The sequence below is a fragment of the Apis cerana genome, linkage group LG12 (genome assembly GCF_029169275.1).
Source record: "Apis cerana isolate GH-2021 linkage group LG12, AcerK_1.0, whole genome shotgun sequence".
In the NCBI taxonomy this organism is placed as follows: domain Eukaryota; kingdom Metazoa; phylum Arthropoda; class Insecta; order Hymenoptera; family Apidae; genus Apis; species Apis cerana.
The window spans coordinates 3,950,082-3,974,276 of record NC_083863.1 but is presented as its reverse complement, the minus strand read 5'-3'; the positions used below and the strand labels follow the sequence as shown (position 1 = coordinate 3,974,276).

The 24,195-nt window shown below is 29.3% G+C and overlaps 1 protein-coding gene across 6 annotated transcripts in view; it reads left to right on the top strand.

Moving 5' to 3' along the window:
* Positions 1-24,195, top strand: part of LOC107995534 (methylcytosine dioxygenase TET) — a 172,798-nt gene that overhangs the window by 79,951 nt on the left and 68,652 nt on the right. For all 6 annotated transcript variants that reach the window (XM_062083410.1, XM_062083408.1, XM_062083409.1 and 3 more), the window contains one exon: positions 4,464-4,538. In XM_062083410.1, the coding sequence (XP_061939394.1) occupies positions 4,464-4,538 (75 nt within the window). The remainder of the gene's footprint in view (positions 1-4,463; positions 4,539-24,195) is intronic.

Genomic DNA, 24,195 nt, shown 5'->3' with positions numbered 1-24,195 from the left:
TCTCAAATAAAATGGAGTTGGATGTTATAATTGAAATTGGACAAATTCTTTGACTATGAGAACATCAGAATTTTTGAAAGCATTTTCGAAAGAAATTTCTTAGCTGCAAAAGATGACGAAAATTATTTTATTAAAATTACAAGTTATTGCTAATATTACGGTACGTTGCCTAACGCATTCATCTCGTAAATAATCGTCTAATAAGCTAATTATAACGCTGTCAAACACGTGCTTTCTCGTGCATCCATCCAGTTTAACTTCCAAGGAAAGCATCGAACCGAACTCGAAACGTGGGATCTTGAGGGATATCTTCGATAAATATCGGTTGATAAAGTCGCTTGCTCTTCGTAATATTCGATTCTGTTAAGGAAAAAGGTTTTTAAGGCAAAAGGTAGAACCTTTTTTCTTAAGGCTCGTTAAATTGATGTCAAATGTTATCGCAGAAAGGAAATATTACAAGATATCGAAACGAGAAATCAACTTATAAATTTATTTATAAATATACGTTACAATGATCAAAATTATATTACAAATGAAGATCATAGGAAAACTTGATGAGTCAATTTTTTTAAGACATTTATATAATTTCCTTGTCTTTGAAATTAAAATTAAAATTCATAAGATCTTTTGTACTAATTTTTTTTTTATTTACACAGAATAAAATTTGTTAAATTTCTTACGTGAAAACGAAATAAACAGATAATAGATAATAAATTTGCATGAATAAATAAATAATTTTTTTATCCACGCGTGAAAGTTTCATAAATGATTTTATTACAAATATTCCAATAGTTGAAAAAGAATAGAAGTCGAATACGTCAAAGTTAAAAACATAAACAGCTTAACAAGTTTTCGAGATATGACCATTTTAATTATAGATATACAAAGAAAAAGTTGATAATTTTAATTTTAAAACTGTCTCCTGTAAAAATTTCTTGCCAACAGTTTTATACATAATTCTATCATATCTTAATTACATTATAAAAAAATACAAATTAAAAATATAAGATATTCTTCTATTAATATGAAATTAAATACCGCACAAACCTGTGTTATACCTTCCAGTATGAATGCCAATCCTTAATTTTTGATTTCTTTGATCGATAAATATTATTCATAAGAGATTTGGATTGAGATTTATTTATTAATCATTCAATTTTACAATTTAAGTTTGTAAATATTTTTTTAAACGAAGCAAAGTTAAAAAAGACCCGCTTTAAAAGAGTAATAATTATAAAGAAATAATTACTTTTCAAATTACTTTATTTTTAAATTGTTTAAGAGAACGTGGAATGAGTTTATATTTTAAAATGACGTATTTAGAAAATGGAACAGTGTCTAAATACGACTTATCTATTTATTTATTTTATAATTTATCAAACAATCGAAAAATCGTTTAATTTTTAATTGCTTCATGCACGATTCTTGATTACCATAACAAATAATATCATCAATCTCAAAAATCCTTAAAAGTCGAGTGAAGTTGAACTAGATTTCTAGCCACTCGCTTGGACCTAAGAGAGGTGAAAAAAAAAAAAAAAAAAAAAAAATCCACGAGGAAATCGTCCACCTTGAAATCGTTCAAAACAAGAGCGTGCACGCATAAAATCCGTCGTATCACGCCGCGAGGGAGGGCTGGAATGGAAGTAGCGGATGGACACAAAGAGAGAATGAATTTCTTTGCTTGGACGATTAATTACGCCCTCATTCCCGCCCCAACTGCGGCCTCTCTTGACGATGCATCATCGATATTGACATTTGCCTTGCTTCCCTTGCTCCTTCCACTTCCCCTCCACCCACCTTCCTCTTCCCCTCCCCGTCACCCACCGCCTCGCGATCGTATCCGCCCGCGAACGACCAAGGAACGTCCCGTACACGCGTGCACGGGCAGAGAGATTCTCAATCGTGTGCGTGCACGCACCTCCTCCTCCTTCCCCTTCTCCATCACAATATATACACGTATATACATATATATATGGTTGTCCCTCCTAGCTAGTTGTTCTCCTGTTTACCGAGAAACCGCGAGATATTTACGCGAGAGAGATTGTGTGGCGAGGTGAGACGGGGTTGGTGGAGAAAAAGCGGAGAAAGAGGAAAAACGGGCGGCGAGCGAAGAAAGCGACGAATCGAAGGGTGGTGGTCGAGAGAAGGCGGAGAGAGGAGAAGAGAGAGGGTGGAGAGGGAAAGGGGAGGGAGAGAGAGAGAGAGAGAAGGAAGCAGGGGATGAAAAGTAGCAGATGCGTGGTGGAGGAAGGAAGGAAGGAAGGAAGGAAAGAAGGAAGGAAGGAAGGAAGAGAAAGCGAGAGAGAGGAGAGGTATGTGAAACAGGGTGGTGAAAAGTGGTTAGACGTAATGTGGAGGAAGAGAGGAGGAGAAGGAGAAAGGGAGAGATATGGAATTAAGGGAACACACCCCTGTCTTTCGAGCGTACGCTCATCGAATGCACCGACAACCACCGCTTTTCCTCGTTCGCTCACCAAGACGGTTCTGTCATGCGAGGCAGCCAGGTAGGTTGGTAGGTAAGCTAGGTAGGTTGGTGGGAATGCGCGTACAAGGGAATTAGACCATAATCGTCGACGCGTGTGCCGCGCGAAGGGGACGTTTTCCGCCTGCCTTGGACCTCGATGTTCACTCGCGCGGCGGGGATCCGCTCGCTTCTCCGAGTGTGCACCTTACGACCACATCTCTCTCTCTCTCTTACACGCGCGCACGCACTCCTCTTCTCTTTTTCTCTCGCTCCAGACCCCGCTTACCACGGCTTCTCGGCTCCTCTCTTCCTTCTTTTATTCCCTCGTGAATGCCCCGTTCGTGAACCGTCCGCGAGTAGGTTTCAGGAAGATTCCAATCGCGAACCGATTGGGCTCGTTGGATTGTATTTGATTGGAGTTTGATTGACAAGCTGATGATCTTACTCCGTTCTTCTGGTTTTTTAGTTCTTATTCCTTCTTTTTTCGAATCGTAATTTAATAACATAAAATGAGATTTGGAAATATTTGATGCATATGTAAATTTATATCACGCAATATATATTGATTTTATGTATGAATTATATGATATATGTATGTGTATGAATAAGACTGTTATGTTTTATATAAAATTCTTATCAAGAATCACACTTGTTAAACAGTTGAAGTGACTTTTTGGTCCTTTAAAAGTTATATCATTGATCCGTTTTATATGATTTACTTTCATTTGAATATTTGAACGTAAGCAACGTAATTTAACGCATATTTAAAATTATATAATTAATTTAAATTATTTTTGATCTCATTGATTATCATCGTCGTAAAGCTTGTTTCCAAAATGAATTCAAAATTCTTCCCGCGATATGTCTAAGAAAAACACCATTAAATCTACTGCAAGCGCCATCTATGAATGTGCTCGGAAAGTAGTAATTCTTGGTTCTGAATGGTAACACAGATTTCTGCACTGAACAACTGTCGACAAGAATCGATTACTCTATTTTACTTAAAAATTCGAAAAAATCCATTTTTTCTCTTCTTTTTTACATTATCGTACAAAACTTTTTTCATATTTTATTCTCTCCCAATCGAATATTAACAACAAGTACTTCAAACAACGATTCACGATAATATTTTACCGATCGTGTAATGCTATCCGTTTTTCCTCAAACCGGAAACTAAAATTCCCAAGTCGCATCCATACCTTCCGAGGCCCGATACCTACCATTCCCTTATTTGTTTCCTAATCCTCCGTAAGAAAGAAAAGAGGCAATCCATCTTCCCCACCTATTAACTTTCGCGATATATAATAAAATCGCGAACAAAAACGAAAACAAACAAACGCGAAAGGTCAAAAAGCAAGAGATAAGAGCGCAAGAAAGAAAGTGATCGGACAATAACCGATAAGAATATTAATGGAAAAGTGTTACGAAACGATCGAAGTCGAGGATAAAAACGGCGAAAACAAGGAAAAATGACTGGAGGGAAAAGGGAGAAAGAATAAAACAGGAGGAAAAATGAAAAATGAGATATCACCCTCGGTTAAACGAGAACGAATTTTCACCATGGGTCGCGGGCCAATCTCTCGTTTCCAATTATCCCCGGTCATGTCTCGTTAATTCTCTTCGAACCGATCGAGCGTCTATCGGGCCCGCGGGCGGCAATCTCCAACCATCTTTCGCCCCGGAATAATCTAAAACGTTTTGTCGTCGGGAATCTAATCTAATACCGCTGGCCCTGGAAGGTTATACTTTTATTGGCGCGTCTATTGGGCTTAACGAGGTCAATTGAGGTGATACGGTTGCCTTGATTTTACGATAGTACATCGTCGGAACGATAACGATCCGAAAGCAACCGGGGACCGCGATCTCGCGGTTTCAAATCACTACGAAATCGATCGTGTTCGTGATCGCGATTGATCGCGCGCGGCAACGATCTGTACATACGATATATAACGATATATAGTGGCTTGCACTAACGAAAGTTTCGGTCGTGTTTCAGCATCTGTACCATCTGCAAACGGGCGAGGGTGCGTTCAGAGAAAGGGGGAGAGGTCGAGGCAAAGGTGCAACCAGGGTGAGTGTAATTTTTAATCGTTTTTTATTTATATTTTTATATATATTTTTATATATATTTTTTATTTATATTTTTTATTTAGTTATAATAAAATCTTCGTATATATTTTTGTTAATTTAAAATATTCTTAAATATGGTCATGAAATTATGGAAAGTAATTATAAATTCATATCGTATTCCTTATTCCAGAAAGAGATATGAATGTGCAAATTTTTTCTTTGAATAAAGATATATGATATTTCTAATTTTATTAAAATAATAAAATTTACATTTTACAAATCTTGTTTTATAATTTGTTATATTTCACGTTTAATTATTAAATTTTTATTTGTTGTTGAATTGTTGTGTTAGAAAAGGATATATTACATTATGTTAATGATATAGTCTCAATAAGCTCATATAAATTTTTAGGATATATCTATTCTTGGAACTTATATAAAATGATATATTCATTATTAAAAAATTATTAAATAAAAAATACTATATATGTATATCTTTTATTATGAAAATTGTGAAGATATTGCCTTTGACGTTTTTTAAAGTAAACACATTTTTTCCTGATTTTTTAAATTGATTTATATTGATCTTTCAAATTATTTAAAATTAAATTTCAATGATTGTATCTTCACCAAATTCAATATCAAAGTTTTAATTTACTAAATGGAACAAAACTATCATGAATATTACTTCAAGTAAAAGAAGTCGAAGTTCGTGAAGAACTGAATCTCCTTGACCGAATTTTGAAATTCAAATAAAAGGAAGGCACAACTTTTATCATCGTATTAATCTCTTTCGACGAGGACGTCTGTAAAAAGTTTCGACTTTTAAACTATCTGTCAAAAAAATAATAATATAATATTCTTTCCAAATATATTTCAAATCCAATTTATTAATTGCTTTCTTCAAAGTATATATAATTTAAAAAAGAAAATCCTCAAAGAATAATACAATATTTAATAAAATATTGAAATAATTCTCTATTTAATTATTATTTCCTTATTTATAAAAAAACTAAGAATCTTCTAACTAAATGAGCAAATATATTTTTCACACTTTCCTAAATGAATCTAAATCATTTATATCCACAGTTATATTAAAAATTTAAAAAAATTCTGAAATATTTATTAATTTTCACTTCAATGTACAATCATTAAATCAAGCGTTTAAAAAATTTCTTCGAAGGAATTCAAGAATAAAATTTTTACTCCGAACATAAATAACTCAAAGTGAATAAAAATAATAAACTTTCGATATTGCATTCGTAAAAAAAAAAAATAAATAAATAAAACAGAATTTATTTAATGAGATTTCGTAACGTAAAATATCTTTTAATTTCAAACTTCATTCTGTTCTTACGTTCGATAAATCGTGAAAATTGAAATCTGTGAAATTCGTGAATTCGAGCGAACAATCGTGCTCCGCCTACCTTTTATTACGTTCTTGGAAAGACCAAGACTCTCTTGCGGTTTCGACTATTCGATATTTTATTTCAATTCATTCGTGTTCAATAATACATCTTTCTTAATTTATTTTTATTAAATTACAGTCAGTCGTTATTCTACGTTACAAAAATTGTATCATTTTATCATTATTATTTTCTTTATTTTTAATTTCAAAAAATTACTTAAAACATAATGAATCGTAACTATATATATATATTTTAGCGGAATATCATTTTGAATCTCACAAGGAGATGAAATCAACGCTTAAAATTTATTCTTTCAAATATAACTTTGTACGAGACAAAGCAAAATATTAAATCATGAAAGATTTATTTTTTTTTACTGTTCTATCTGTTGTGAAAAATATTCCCAGATGAAATTTTTTTCTTCCAAAATTTAAGAAATATAAAAATTTTTGATCAATTTCACACCCTTGCAGAAAATTTTCGTCGATAAAAATTTCAATCGGAAATCAGAATTTTTTTGTGATATAAAATACGAATAATTTTGTGACTGACTGTATATATTGTCATGCCATGAAAGAGTACATTTAAATATTGATATTAACACTAAAAAAGAAATATTGAAAGGAACGGAATATAATAAAGTTTAATTTGAGTTAAAGTAAGATCGTAAAAATGTAAAACGATCAAGAAATGAACGTTGGCGCGCAAAATACCGGAGAACGGTCGAAAATAAGACGATAAAACGCGACACGAGCCGCGCAAATGGATGGTTTATTCTTTTCCGCGGCTCGTAATTCGTCTTACTTTCTTTCTCGAGCGAGATTTCAAAGGGAGAAGTTGTGTGATATGCATTTCGAGCACGATGTCGCGTATTTACGCCACGTTCACCGTGCAACTCGTTTCCGGTACCAACGTCGATTCCTCCTTTTTCTCTTTTTCATACTTTTTCTCATTTTCATTTCTTTGATCTTTTTTCTTTTCTCCCTTTTTCATTTCACTTTTTCTTACTTTATTTATTTATTTATTTTTTTACTTCGATGTTTTCCTCCTTCCTTTCTTCCTTTCTCCCTTTATTTTCCCTTCTCTTATTTCACTGCTTTGATATTTTCTTTATTTCTTTTCGAAAAGAAACTCTTCGTTTTCTCTTTCTTTTTTACTTCTCTTTTGTTATTTCGGTACTTTTCTCTTTTTCCTTCTTTCTCTTTTTTATTTCTTTCGACGTTTCTTCTCGACAAGGGCACTCCTCTTTTTCGAGGGCACTCGGTTTACCACTTATCCGTCACGTTTCTAATTCCAGAAACGTGGTAACGCACGAGTAAACGGCCCACCGTTTCCCGCCACTTGAAAAATCATGCTCGCCTTTGAAAAATGAGATAGATCTCTTGAGATGAATCGCTGGTCAAATCTTATCTCTCGATTGAATAGCTGGTTTGTACAGGGCGATTTGTTCAAATCGAATATCTTGGAAAGCGATATCGGCGATATTGAAAAATCGTTTCGAACAAAAAGTTAAATGATTTTTAGAGATTGATATAAAATTTAAGGAGAAAATTGTTTCTACTCGAACACGTAAGAGAAAGTGTTCCAAGATCAATTTGTTTCTCTTCTTCTACGGAATCTAATAAAATATATTTTCAAATTGATTCGAATTGACTCAACTCGTCACGCTTTTTACCATCATCAATAACATTATTAGACACAGTTTTCTAGACAAAACTGTAATCCGATTAATGACAAAAATAAGGTTAAACGTTAATTAATCGTGTTTACTTAACGATTAAATAATCATCGATTAACGAGCAAAAAACATAATCAAAAATCGTGATTAATTCAATAATCATATAGAGATAATTGCGCTTTTTATCATGATCCAATCAATAATTCATCACTCGTCCGATATAACGATATTATCAACGATAAATATTTCTCGAGGTCAATTTTAAAATTCAAATTGTCCACTTTTTCCCTTCTCCAATATCAAATCTTTATCAAATCTCTATCAAACGTCTAAAAATCTAATCGATTAACTTATTCAGAAAAAATAAATATAAGAGATGCGATCAAGGGAAAAGATAAATGATGCAAAATACAATCTGTGTCACGTTTTTTTTATCTGTTTATTTCTCGAATCGAAAAGAACAGTGAAACGGAAAAATCACGGTGGAACGAGACACGAGAAAAACATTGTACGGGCGAACCGAGCGTTGACTCGATGTTTGTTTTACAGTTGCGTGAACAGCGGCGTTTTTTCTTTAAACAAAACCGCGGTGGTCGCGCGAACTTGGCTAATAGAAGGAAATTTGATTGTCTTGGACGAGAGCTCGTACGAATATTTCCACTTTCCTCCTGAATCGGAAAATAAACAGTGGTTTTCACTGGAAGAAGATAATTTCGCGAATAAATCGCAAAGATATTATATTCATCGTTATATCGCAAATCAGAAATCAAATTGTGCATTTTTTATTTTAAACATCTTATTAGAAAATTGTATCTTTTATCATTTTTCTTGTTACAAGTATATATAAAATTATCGATCTTTTTTAAATATACTTTAATATTTAAATATCTCGAAAATTATATTTCGAGAAAAATGAAATAAAATTTAATTAATGTTGTAAGCGACCCAATAAATAAAAAACAAAACTGTAAATTTAACATTTTCTTTGACAATCTGTTTTCGAGATATCTCAATGCAGTTTTTTAAATAAACATTCTATGTATTATATATTTATATTACTTTAAATAATAATAATAGAAAAAAATAGTAATAGCTTCTTACAATTTTTCATAAAAAAACTTGTTCACATAATGAAAAGTTTTCTAGATTTATGTCAATTGTATGCTAAAAATTCCATCGAAATAAATTGACAGAGACATAAGCAATATTCATATAGAAACACATAAATATCCATAAACTAAAAAATAACCGAATTTCTATTGCTTTCTATTACCAGAAGTTTATACATTTATATTTTAATTCAAAATAATATCCAGTATCTATATTATCCACTGTTGCAAATGTCCTCCCAGTTTACAATAAAATACAAATACTTAAACGCCCGGAAAAATTTAATCTCCTCCATTTATCTCCTCGAAACGTTCGTTGTTGAAGCAAGAATCGCATTTCGAATAAATATCTTGACGATTACGGGAGCAGGCTCGAAGGAGTTCGAGAACTGACATTAAGCAACGTGCTATGCTAGTACGGTATTGATCGACGAGGGGCGCGCGTGTGCGCCGCACACCGCCATGTTTGAAATGTCCAACCTGTGCGAGTGTAATCTTGTCTTCGTTGCATTTCGTCGTAGTAGAAAAAAAAAAAAAAAAGAAACAAAACCAGGGGCCAGACGCATCTTTGCAACTCTTCTGCCGTTGTTTTCCTGTCGATTTATTTCGTGATTTATTCTGAACCGATACAAATTGCGCCCCATCCTCGAAACTTCGCGCCTTCTGCGTACGAACTTCAAGCGGACGCGCCATCCATTTTTCAACGCCTACTTCCGGTGAACTTCGATCGCGAAATCTTTTACAAATTTTGAATCTTTGATTATAATTAAAAGAATTGTTACACGAATTGATTCATTTTTTTTTCTTTATTTGGTTTTATCAAAATTGAATCGTATGTATCAAAATGAAATTTTCTAACAATATTTTAGAATAATTTAAAGTATTTATATTTACAGAATTATAGCGTGGGTGATAAATCTTGACTTATTTATTTGTAGCGATTGTAAATGTTTTACAAAGTATTCCGAAAATGTAGGAACGTAATTTGATTGGAGATTCCTGGGATAATTTCATATTTTCCCTTTGCAAAAATTTTCGTTTTATTAATGAGTTATTAATAATTGTATAAATGATTTTAAGGAGATTATATTTTGATCTTAATGTTAATTTCATTTATGAATATTAGCACAAAATCATTATTTCATGATTTTATATATTTTATATATTTGTTAAAATAAATATTTTTGAATATAAATAAAACTTTTAAAGAAATGTTAAATTATATCGATTGGTACAGAAAATATTTAACTAAAAAATTATTTAACTGTATGTGAAACGTTTAATAATATAATGAATAATAGTAAATGATGTAAATCAAAATATAGTATCAAATAAACTTAGTTATAATTTTTTTACTGTAGATATAGATGAATAAGATTATATGAAATCTAACTATCAAAACGAAATCTTAACGATATTTCAATATGATATTTGCATTTGAAACGGTCATAGAATTATAATAATATCATTGTGGAAAATTATATGCTAATCCTTTCACTATAATACCGAGGAAGTAATAAAATAGCATAACAAATTTCACTCGAAGAACTATTACTACATGGCAAGAAATGCTTGCTAGAATGTTAAGAAAGAGCGGAAGCTTTGGTGTGAAAAATGTGTGGAAAAGTTAGAAACAATAAGAAAGAATACACACACAAATGCTTACAATATTACACAGCAAACCAGATAAAAATTGTGACAAAGCTGATGTAGAAAAGATCTGATGAAAAAGTTGAAGCAATTTGAATTGCAGAACAGAAGTGTTGGTAAAATTTTTCTTAAAGATATTTTTATTCTGAAACATTCATTTGGATCAATAAATATTTGTAAATATTGATAAAATGAAACTATTGCGAAAATGAAAAACTAAACTCATGAAAAAAGAAGATTATTTAATACATTCCAATAATAAATATTTCATATTTAAAAAAGATATTTTAAATAATTTATTTTGTTTAAATATGACTCAATTTAAATGAATATTTATATTCTTTTTAATTCTAACAATCCAAGTTCTATCTACTATAGATTCAAATCATTTTATAATAAATTGAATAATAATAATAATAGCTGGATATCGATATATATATATATTTTTTATTATTATTATTTTTTTTTTCATATTTACAATCTGTCAAAAAATACTAAACAATAAGCACTAAACAATAATTAACTTTTATTTAGTTTATACTATTTTATATTATAATAATTTAAATTATTCCAAGATCTATCAAATAGTTTCTTTTGAAAATTGATTCATATAGAATTAAATCGTTTGGATTAACATCGATATGAATATATATATATATATTTGTAAAAAAGAAATTATTTTTATACAATTTTAAAAAATCGATAGAGAAAGATTAAACGTAATCGAGAATATTTTTCGAGACGAAAAAAAAAAAAAAGTACACACTCTATAACGTTCATAAATATTTGATTACGTGATAAAAATCAGATCTAAAATTCCAAGAATCCCTATAAAATTGAATTCTCTAAAAATTCCTACAGTAGAATAATTATCAATTTATATTAATAGATACGCGTAGAAATACATTTTACATACGATTTCGAACGGTTTATTATTATTAAATATTACGATATCTCTATTTTTCTCTCCAATTTATTTATCCCATACGATAAAATATACTATTTCGATCGTTCCCATTAATTCCACGGAGTTAAACGGAGTGAATTACAATTTACTTACAGAAATTCCAACCGCTTCTGCGATTCGGTATTTCTGCAATAAAACGATATTGATAGAACTGATTCCGCGAAACTAGTTTACTACCGACATTTTCGATATCTCATACATGACCTCGATGAACGTTCCGCAAATGCTGTTTCATACCGTTTTATGAGTCATTAAAAGTACCCTCCGATAAGATCTCTACGTATCGAGCCCCCCTCTCCTCCCCCTCCCTCTCCCACCTCTCCCCCCACCTCCTGCTTTAGTTTCCACGGATCTTTGCTCGCCGTGATAACGGAATTCTCGTTCGAACCTTCTCCTTATTGATCAAACGCAAAACCATGGCCGTATAATTCAGTAACAACGTGGGACCAAGTCAAGTTTGATCGCTTTCTCTCAAAGTTTACTACGTTATCACCGATAATATACAACAAATTTAATTTTCCAACATTCTTTCAACGTTAACAATTTTAATTCAAATATACATATATACGTAGATATATTTTGTTTCAAACAATTTTTAATATTAACTCGCTTCGATATCGAACTTCTATACCGATATATATGTATATATGCGTGAATTAAATTATTATCAGAGTATTTTATTTTGGATATTACGAATTGCACCGTTGGCCAAAGTTTAATGGCAATTTTTACAATACAATAGATCGTTTTGTAACTATTTACTGTTTTTTTTTTCGAACAGAATAGAGATTATTTAAATATTTTTGGATTGAAAAAATGAAAAAATAGTCGTTTGATATTTTAAGGATGAATGTTAGAAAATATTTTTTTTTAATAGAAATCGAATAAAATTTTCAATTATTTGTAATTTATTTAAAATTTTTTAACATCATTTGTATCAAGCCCACATCGAAATTTTATACATTATTTAAATTAAATTATAAGTTTATTATTTCCAAAGTTTAATAATAATTTTTCTTAACAGATTTTAATTTGTATAAAAGAAAAATGCTTTACGTATTTTTGAATTGAGAAAATGTAAAAAAATAAAATATCATTTTTTATTATCGAGTAAAACAGTTAAATATATTCAATTAATTACGAAATAAGTATAATTTTCTATTGTTGTACATATTATATTGTGTTCCAAGAAAACAGTTATAAATTAAGAGTACTGTAACACTGAAACTTTTATCCTATACACAATGTCGCATAAACAGAAAACTTTTGTTTTCTCGGAAATAGAAAAAAGTTCCATTTGAAGAAGAATACTTATTCCGCTTTAGAGAAGTTAAAGTTATGGTAAATAGGTTTCCCGTTATGAGTTACATATGTAGATTTGAAGTTGAACCTGTTTCTTGGATCCACTGATAAATTGTATCTCTATAGAAATATATTACTTCTACAATTCTAAACAGAGTTTATATATAATTAATATCCTTTTTTTCTTTCTTCTTCTTATTGTAAATACGATAAATTCTGTAAAAAAGGATACAATAATATTTCTCATCGAATCAAAATTCTAAAGGAAACATATGAAAATTACAAAATTTAAACAAGATAAATTAAATTTATAGTATGCATAATATTTGTATGTTCTTATAATTTTTATTTGATGTTAAATTTATTGTCTAAAAAATCATTATATTTGATAGCAATATATTTATTTGTGCTATAATGCATGCTTGCTAATTTATATAAATATAAATCATGATAAACAAGATTTTAAAACGATTTAATTTGTTATAAAATGTAAAAGTTACAAATTTTTTTATTCATCTATATTTTCGACTCCTCAAGTGCTAAGTAATAACTTGAACTTATTGTTTTTTTAATTTTAAAATCCATTTTTAATTTCCCGCCTATATATCTTGAAACAGATGGCGCTTGCATAGCTCATTATTCAAATCAGTAATAATTATTTATAACGAACAATTTGTGATGAATTTGAGTGAAACAATGAATGCTGTTTATTTCGAAAAGGATGAATAAACGTAGCAATCATGGATGATTTGATTGGACAAAAATTGTGTGAAAATTCGTCGCTTGATACTTTTATAATTATCCGGACTTGCATCGCAAAAATAAAAATAACAACGAATTGAAAAACAGCATTATTGGATGGTTTATATTAACTGGGAACAAAATTTTTTAAAATAGAACAAAAAAAGCAAAATGAAAAATGTTTTTCAAATCAATGGCAACTACGTAAAAAAAATAATAAATAAATATAATTTTTATGTGTAATAAAGTTTTTTCATACCGTTCGGTTTTTTTATTTTAAAAAATAATTCTCGCGTATTTTAAAATATCTATTAAAAAAATGTATCGTTGCTTGCATCGATATACAGGCACAACTTAAAAAAATTTTAAATTTGCTTTTATTTAATATAAAATTTATATTATTCTAGTTTTATATAAATTTACCACAATAATTAATAAAACTTGTATTTAGTATTTTCAAATTATAATGTACATATTAAAAAAGCTCTCTTTTAAAATTTACACGAGTTATGCTACCATCAATGTCAAATTATCTAGCAATATAATTCTTTTTAAAACTTTTATTAATCGAATGCAAAACATTCACAACAAAGTTTTAAACATTAACGCGCAAAGATAACTTGAAACAAAAAAAAAAAAAAAAGGAAACAGTTTAAAAGTGTTTAAAAGTTCAAATAACTTTCATTTACAAAGTTTACAGTTTCATCCGATCCCTATTCTCGAGAACCGCTCCTTCTCAATTTCCCATTACCTAAATTGCCACGATAATAAACGTGGAACAAATCATTCGAACGCGATAATCGGCTGCAAACTCTCTAAGTAGTATCCATTTTCAACCGTGACGGATAACCATGTAATTTAACATATGGCCGTCCATCTAACGACCATGCAAACACACGAGAAGCCTTACGTTGCACTTTACTTTACTCGTTCCCTCCCCTTTCAAATCGAACATCCCAATTTGCCGTCCAACAAAATCGCATTTGCCGTGCAACGGAATCGCCTGTACACGCTCGCAGGAATAATTGATAAGCCTCCTGTGTATAAAGTTGTCTCTGCACGACGTGAAGGGAACCGTGGAGACACGAATGGCCGCGTTTTCCTATTGGAACCGTGGCACGAGTGTATATAGCGCCACGGCTGATTTATATCGCGCCACGTTCGACGAGCTTTTGATATCTTTGTGGCGGCGCTACTGGTATCGATCGAATGGAGCTGTGCACACGTGTACCGGCACCTGTGCCGACGCAAACGTCTTCGTGACGGAACGCAATTCCGCTTTTTCGCTGTTTCAATTTATAGTTGTCGCCCTCGATCGATGGCCGCCGCTCGAAACCGGCGCCACCGCTCGTCTGTCAACTTTTGATCGTTTCGAATTTTCTTCTCGCACGCTGTGTTCACAGTTAGTTTCGTTCACATTGAAAATCAGGTACATAGGCAGCTTGAATTTTGTACAATTGGGGAGGGATCTAGCGCAAGAGGAAGCTATCGCAATTATAGCGTTGAAGAAATTTTATTATATGTTCAATGGAAAGTAATGTTTTAATAAAAATCGATTAATAATCACCTCGTGAAATTTCGAAGATTTATATACATCTGATTTTTTTGTACAAATTTTAAACGTGTAATTTATGAATCATTATCAAGGTTTATAAATCTTCTTAAAAATAGTAAAAGTTAATTTGCATTTCATAAATATCAGATAGTTTCATAAATATCATAAAATTATCTTTTTGAATAGTATATGATAAAATATCTTCTCAAATATGTAAAATGTATAAAGAGACAAACAAAAATGGAATGACGATTACGAGTTAAGATTGCAATTTTTTAATGTAAACTTATTGATATGAAAAATATTTCTATTTTTTATTTTATTCTCTATTACATTATAAAAATTTTCTTGATTTATTTAACTTTAATGATTCTATATATTCCAAATATTATTATAGGATAAATGAATATATTGGAAGATATAAATTTGTATAGTTTTAAATAAATAAAATATTATTGTGTTTTAATGATATAATTATTATCATTTTATTTTTACTATATAATATTTATATAATAATTTGAATCAAATGTTTAAGTTCTTTTAGTTATAATTTCATCTTTTGTTAAATGTAAAAAGTATATATGTATCCTATTTTATTAAATTTTTCTGCTATACAATATGAATTTTGTATAATTTTTTAAATCAAAATGTGTTGACTATTATTTTACATAATTAACTTCAACTCTCTATTAACTTTTAAAAATTGAATCAGACGAAAAGGATTAGTTTGTCCACTATTTCTGAATTAGAAACATCATAGGAACTGATATGGTGATATAGCAAATAATAATAAAAACTGTTGAAATGAAAATGAATATGAGATGGATATGAGAAAGATCATAACAAAAAAGATAGATGATGGAATAATGTGTTGCGATTTTGAGCTATGGTTGCATAAAAATTGTATAAAATGCGAATTGTTGAACCAGAAATTATACGGTGAAAAGTATTATTACAACAAATTATAAAATTACATTTTTGTTTTTATATTATAATCCATTTATCTCATGATTCAATTAATCCAGATTATAAATATAAATTTTTATCGTATCAAACACTAGTAGCAATAATAAGTTCACTTAATAAAATCTACATTTTATAAAAAAAAAATATCTATATTTTCTTCATTAACTGACTGACAGAATTCAATCTTAATTTTCAATCCAAACAATGGATTATTTTTACGTGCATAAAATCATTCTATTCGATAACAAAAATTAAAAAATTATAAACGAACAAAAATTCAATCAAATTAACTCGAAAATTAAATAGCGAGGAAAGATGATCCAATTCGATTTTCTATCTATATCGAGTTCCAGTCGCGCCATGCATTCCACTAATTTCCAAACGATTTAATCCAAAATCAATGGTTAATTCGCAATCCACGGATTTCAGCCTACAAGTAGGAGGATCGAACCACGGGTATCCTAGGTGAAATAATTAGCGGTCTTCCTCCACCCCTTCGCGGTCCCTTTCCTCTTTTCTCTCTTTAGGCCCTTAACCTGCACACCACCTTCCACCTCCTTTACCCTCTTCCTGCCCCTGCTCCCCCCTCCTACCTCTCCTTTCGTCGACGTTGACTAAATTGCATTAGGTCGACGAAATGGAGGGGTGGTGGTGCGGGCTGGAGGAGTGCGTTGTTGGCAGCACTGGCGGCGGTGGCAGAGGTGTCGGTGCACGCCATCTTGAATTCGCGAACAATGTGTCGGCTCCAAAGGTTCCAACCGGCAGAAAACGAAGACGAACCTGCCTGCGAATATCGATCGGCCGCGGCATGAATAAAATGCTAATTCCTCTCCCTCTCTCCCCCCTCTCTCTTTCTCTCTCTTCTCCTTCGTTCACCTCGTTCGAGATCATTTCTTTATTTTCTGTACGATCTTTCGCTCGTTTCTTTTGTCCTCAGTAGCTTCGTAGCGTGTTTATTAAATTGATTTGGAAGTGGCTAACGCGGAATTGAATAAAAATTTGACGAATTCGAATTTGGAAGATTTATGCGTTGATTGGATTGTTGTTGCATTTATTGAAGATAATATTATCGAGTTTTTGATTTAAGGAATTTGATGTATCTTGTGTATGGAGAAGTAAGATTATTGGGATTAATATATTTATTGATCGATATGAATAGATGTAATTGGCTTGTTTTCAATATTCATATTCGTTAATTTAAATTTTTCACGCGAGTGGTGAATTTTTTATTTTCGAAAGTTCTATTAATGTTATTTGTAATTTTTATATGTATATTATATTGAATTTTAAATTTGCATAAGAAATACATTTAAATTCAATATTGTAAATGATAGATAATTTATTATAATGTATAATTTATTGCATTATTCATGTTGTATTGGACTAAATTTAAGCTTTAAATTATCGTGCAAAAAATTATTTAAAAATACATTTTGAATATTATTAGATGATAAATTGATTTTATATATAGATATTTGTAAAATCAATTATTTTATATATAATTTATTATTTATTATTTTCTTTTTCGTGGTTGTTTTTTTTTTGTCTTATTTCTGTTCTATATTTACTTTTCTTTACTTTTCTAATTAATCATTCATGAATGAAAATTCAATAAAAATTCAAAAGTAAAAAAGGTTAAACTTGATCAACGTACAAAGACATCAAATTTGTATATAATAGATTATAGATGTTTTGTAAAATCTTTTTTTTTTTTTTTTCTTTGCAAAATCTCTTTGAATGCATGAAATCAAATCAAATTTTTATCATTTCTCTCTTTTTTTGAATACAATTTCGTTTGAGGATATTTTTTACAACAGAATAATAAAGCATTAAAACTTGAATATTTTATATTTTAAAATTTTATTTTATCTCGCATTATTAAAAATTCGATTTGAAAAATCGAAGAGGATATAAAAATTTTAAGAATTGACCTTTCAAAATGATATTCTGCTAAATAAAAATTTCATTAAAATTTTTTTTGCTTTTGATAGAACTGCTTGTTAATAACATTCACAGATATATAAAGATTTTTTAATATATAATTAATGATTATATATTTCCATTGAAATTTTCGAAAAAAATTAATTCTAAAGCTTAAAGAATCATTGATAGATAGATCGTTGCCACATTTCCTGTCACGTTGTTGGCGTATATAAACACAAATAGAAATCGAAGCGATTCACTGAAGACCTTCAAAAAGCAGTGAAACTCAAGAGGGTGGAACATTCGCGAAGCCAACAATTTTTTCTTTGACGATCGATCGAAAATGCTGTTTACAAACAATGAGAATATATTGAAATCCGTTTGCATTCGATTTAATTTATGTTTTTATGATTATCATTAGGCTGGCCAATTATAAAAAATTATAATTCACGAATTACATATAAGTATTTAAGTATGATTCTTCTAAATTATTATCAAGATTCATATTTATATATTAATACATTTTTAGAATACCTTTTGTAGGTTCAATTCTAGAGGCCAAAACAAACGCAAAAGTTGATATACGAAAATAATAACTGACTTGAAACTTATTTATTAAATTATGAACAATTTAAATTTAAATGAAGATGGAAATATAATAAAACATAATGAAGATAGAATTAATTTATAATTTAACAAATAAAGCTCAATCCATATTTTTATACTTGTTTTAGCTTCTGGAATCGATTCTCTGAATATATCTCACAAATGTATTAACGATATATAAATATAATACGTCTTTCATTATTATAATTTCTTTTTATAAAATATCGATTCAAAGATATGAATAAACGAAGAATCGTATGCTTTTTATATAACATAAAAATATTTATTTACAATAAATCTAATTTTCTGAAAACGATCTACAATGCTATCTCTATTTCTGATGACCAATATATGGCTTTTAACATGATAAAGATTGACTATGTGTAAGAGCAATATTGCAAATACAAAAGTGCAATACGTAATTATTCCAATTTCGATTGATTAATCGGAGAATTAAAATTATTATATATGACGTTTCTGAAAGAAATCGAATGGGTGATTAAGATGGAGGAATTAATAATTGAATTGAAAGGAAGGGAGGGGGGGAGAAAAGCAGGTATTTCTGAGGGATTGATGAATAGAAACGAACCAGTTGGCAGCATGCCTGCCACGAACTGGATCATTAGTGCGAGTTTGAAGAATAGTACGGAACGAAATCGGTGATTCGGTGCATAAGTAGGCTTGATGAGAGAATTTTGCAATCGTTCCATATACATATAGAGGTCAAAAGATTTGTAGGTTTCGGTAGCGGATCTTATCGGAATGACTTTTAACATTTCAGCCATTTGCTCCAAACATGATATAATTATTTGTATCGTTATAAGATCGCGAAAAAATTAAGCAAAAACAAATATTTTTTTTACACGAGATGAGAAAAATACTTGTAAATACTTGCATATTTATTTAAGATTCTTGGGTCCATAATTTTTTAATTTTGTAAAGCAAATTGTATAATTAAAATTATATTTATTAAACATTTTCTCATGGTGAATATAAAGTGATAAGGATAATATTAAGAAGTTTAATATTAAATTTAATATTAAATTAAATTAACTGGTAAAATAAAATCTTTTTTTCTGATTTTCATACTTCGCATTTTCGTGATTTCAATATTTCTTTATTTTAAAATATTTAATCCATACCTAATCGTACAATTAGCATTAAAACATTACAATTTTGAAAATAATTGAAAATAAAAGTGGATCATATAAAAAATGGAATAAATTTGACGATGAAACTAGAATATACGAATATATTCTGTAACAAATAATTATTGAAAAACGTTATAATATGGAAAATAATAATCATCAAATGATAAAGAAATTTTTTGAATTGAGTTACGAAAATAAATACACAGATTTCCATTAACTGAGAAAGTTCAACTTATATCATCGCATCAGAATCAGAATATTATTCATACAATGTCACAACGATATAATTAATTTTTCGTTTTCGTCGTACAAATTTCACAATCGGTTCACGATCGCTTAAACGATTCCAGTCCAAAAATAAATTATATATTTTAACGTTTTAATAATCGGGCACCGTATTTTCAACGTATTTACTTTACCTCATCAAACGGCGCAAAGGAATAGAATTTCCGAAACGAAATAATATTACAGAAGCTTGGGTTTACATAAACGTTTAGATAATCAAGCCTGTGTACTTTCCATTAGACACTCTACATTATCCAAAACGCGAGGTTATTATTTACGGGGATTTTTTCCTGGCGAGAAGGGCCATTAAGTATTGCATGGGCCGCGTAATGGAACCCGCGTAACGAACAACTCTCTTGCCTATAATTTTCGTGATTAGGATAATTAAGTTCTGTGCAGCGCGAAATAATCGAGTCAAAATGAACGGTGACATTATTTATGGGATGTCCGTGCGAACTTTCTGCCTTCCTTCGAATTTCCATGCCAGACGTTTCCTCCCCCTTTCTTTCACCATCCAGTTCCATCGCGATCGTGATTCTTCTCGAACATCCTACGATTAACGAGATTTTAATTGTCATTCGACGAGCTCGTGTCTTCGATTCTTATCGAATATTTTTCTTTGGGGTTAAGTTGGTAAGAGAAGATTTTTACCTTTTTGTGAAATTTTTAAGTAAATTTTAGTTTCTTTTTATCTTCTGTCGGTAATCAATTATATATATATATAATAAGAAAAAGTGATATAATCTTGAAAATAAATTTTGTAAACTTTTTAGACATAGTATTAGTTTTAAATGATATGAAAAATTTATATTATCAGAAATATGAATCAAAAGTAATTCAGTTTAATTGGAGGATTAATATCTCTAAAATTAATTTTAAAGTTTAATTCTAATAAATGACACGTTCTTTAAACTTTGTATTTTGTATTTAAAAAAAAAAAAGATCTTGAATTTTAACGGAATAGTAAGATGATAAAAAATCCAGATTGCTAATATATTAATAATTTCAATTTTTTAGCACTTATTATGTAATAATTATAAATATATCAAAAGCTCATACTTATTATTTAACTTTTTAATTATATCTTAAGCATATCTATTATTATTAATCAATCGTAAAACATAGAACAATTAATTGGAATACGATTTCCGTTCTGGATTTTGAGTTTTTTTTTTTCTCCTTGTGTCTTATCTAGACTCATGGATAAGATAATAGAGTCCTCATATTTTCCAATGAACGTGTTCGAGATAATGACTGTCATTATTCATACGTTGAAAAATTCCTTATGTTTAACAAAAATCAACTCAAACAATATGGGCCATAAAAAAATGAATAAATAAGCGTTAAGTTATTCTTAATATTCTTTTTTATTATTTACATATGTACTGTTTTAATGGTCATAATTTTGAAAGTTCAAAATTTGGTTTGTTTTTCATCGATATTAAGACACTCGATTTTCTTCTTTTGATTATTCTACACTCTAATAAATTGAAAAATTTATATTAACTTTCGTACAATTGTATATCAAATCAAATAAACAAATAATCAATTCTTTAAGCGATATTAGTTATCTTAAAAAGTTTTTTATTTAAAAAAGTCAAAGTCATTTTGGAAAAGTAGAAAAAGTTCCAAAGAGATGCAACTTTAATACTTTAATACATTATCATCCATCTATATATATAAAGTTATCTAATAAAATTTTATGAATAAAAATATCCTTAAAATATTTTTCAATTACCATCCCGGAAAAATATTATCGAATATTAAAATATTAAAAACGTGAAAATTCTTTATAAAAATACAGAAGAACAATCTAATCTAATCATTTGAACCATTATCTTATCCAAAAGGTGACTCAGGTGACCTTGACACCTCCAAGTCACCTCCACTCGAGTCAAAGTTCCACTGACAACAAGATGCGCCCTCGGAGACGAATTAATCTGAAACTGTGGCGGAGGTGAATTTAATAGTATACGTCTATAACGAATCTCGTTCATTACATGAGTTTCTCGAACGTTCCACCTGGAGAATATTCCGTGACGACGATGATTGATGCGACGTTACTATTCCTCTCTCTCTTTCTCTCTCTCTCTCTCTCTCTCTCTCTCTCTCTCTCTCTCTCTCTCTCAGTTATCACCGGTTAAAACCGTCCACCAACGCCACGAATAAATATTTACCGCGCGATAAAACCTGGAAATGCCACGTTGTATTTAAATTATTACATAAATCTCGTTTGTCTCCATGGGACAGGTAACTTTTCTGGAAAAAAAAGGGAAAAAAAAGAAAGAAAGAAAGAAGGAAAGAAAGAAAGAAAGAAAATACCATCGGCCAAGTGGTATCATCGTTTTACGGGCCATTCGTCACACTTTTTATTCCCTTTTATGGATACAGATGGAACATCTGAAACGGTTATTTCATCGTGTAACTGCGATCTTTCTTACAACACTGAATTATTTCTCTTCGATGTGAACCTTGGAATATCCAACGATGGCTTTCTCTTCATAAATTATTCTTCGGTATGAACATTGAATTGCTTCTCTTCAATGTTGAATGAACGGAATCCAATGATGGCTTTCTCTTCGTAAATCATTCCTCGGTATGAAAGATACGTTTTATCTCGTTGCAACGTTTTCACGAATTGAACAAAATATTATAAGATCTTTGAATAATGGGGATTATACAAGTACTCTCATATGAGAAAATATGAAAATCGTAATAACGTAAATCACGGTGGAATAATTTTGAGAAATTTTGTATTTACAAATTATGGTAATTGTTTTGAAAAAAGAATAGGTTTCTTCGTATATCTTTATATTTTCTAGTTTTACTTTTATTGGATTGGCTTTAATCACTGAACATTATAATTTATGTCAGTTAAATAATATGAAATTATAATTTTTCCATTTTCTATTGAACTCATTATCATATTCAATTCTCCATATAAATTCATGCATTTTGAAAAATCTGATTTTAATGAAAATTTTATTATATCTATAAAATATAATGATTTGTAATATATAAAACTATTATAAAACTATTTTTTCGATGAAAAATCTTTTCGAATGTATGAAATCAAAATTTTTATCGCGTTTTGTATAGAATCGATATCATTGAAAATATTTTTTTATTTTTTAAAGAATAACGAAATTACACGAATATTTTATAAAATTAAAAATTAAAAATTTTGCTTTATCTCTTATCATTATAAAGTTACGTTTAAGAAGATGGAAATATATTGGAAGGGTTTAATTTAAAGATTAATTTTGAAATTCCAATAATAAAAAAAGTCTATTTATTTTATACACATACGATAACTAATCTATAACTGATATATAAACTTTCTCCTTGATAAAATTCGAAATTGCTTCGATATCTATAAATATAATGAAATATACACGCATTCATGCATATACACGCATAAAATTTTTCATTATTTTATCATTTATGATTGGTTTTTCTTTATTATTATTTTTTATTTATTTCATATTTACATAAATATTCAATGATTACAAAAAATATTTATTAATATCCGCTGCATACTTATTTTCTACTATAAGATTTTATCGTATTTTATTAATTTCATTTGCATGATATGAAATTTTCATACTCGCGTGAAAAAATGATTAAATGATATGAAATATGATATACTTGTATACTTAAATAAAATGATATGCAAATACTTTTTGTAGCCACTGTAGATTATATTTTTTTTATTCTTTACTTCTCGTTTTCTTAATTTAATTTTAATTTTCTATTTAATTTATAGAACTTATTCTAGAAATATATATGTATACAATATATGTACAAAATATCAAATAGTATTTATATTATAATAACTGCTTATTTAATTCTGGTTTAACTAGTCTTCATCAATGTTCTTGTTCAGTTAATAACAGATCATAATCTTTCTATAGTCGTTATTATTTCTTTATACCTACATATTGATAATATTATATCATTTTATATGTAAATAAGACATTATATGTAATTTATTTGTAAATTTAAAATTCAACCATTCGTTTATCCGGCCAATCCAGTCTTGTCAGGAGCAGGTTAAAGAATTTACTACATATACACAGTAATATAATGACTCTTGAAAGTGTTTAAACATTCATAATAAATAAAATGGTTAACAATAAAAATATGTATATTAAATTTGAGTTCTAAGAATACTATTGTAATTATAAAACATAAGTATCGACATTATATATTAGAATATATTTTTAAAAATATTTTTAAGATAAAAGAAAATTACTGAAAAAAACAATTTAAAATGAATGAAATAGGTTTTTAAAATATTTTTTCCACTTTTTACA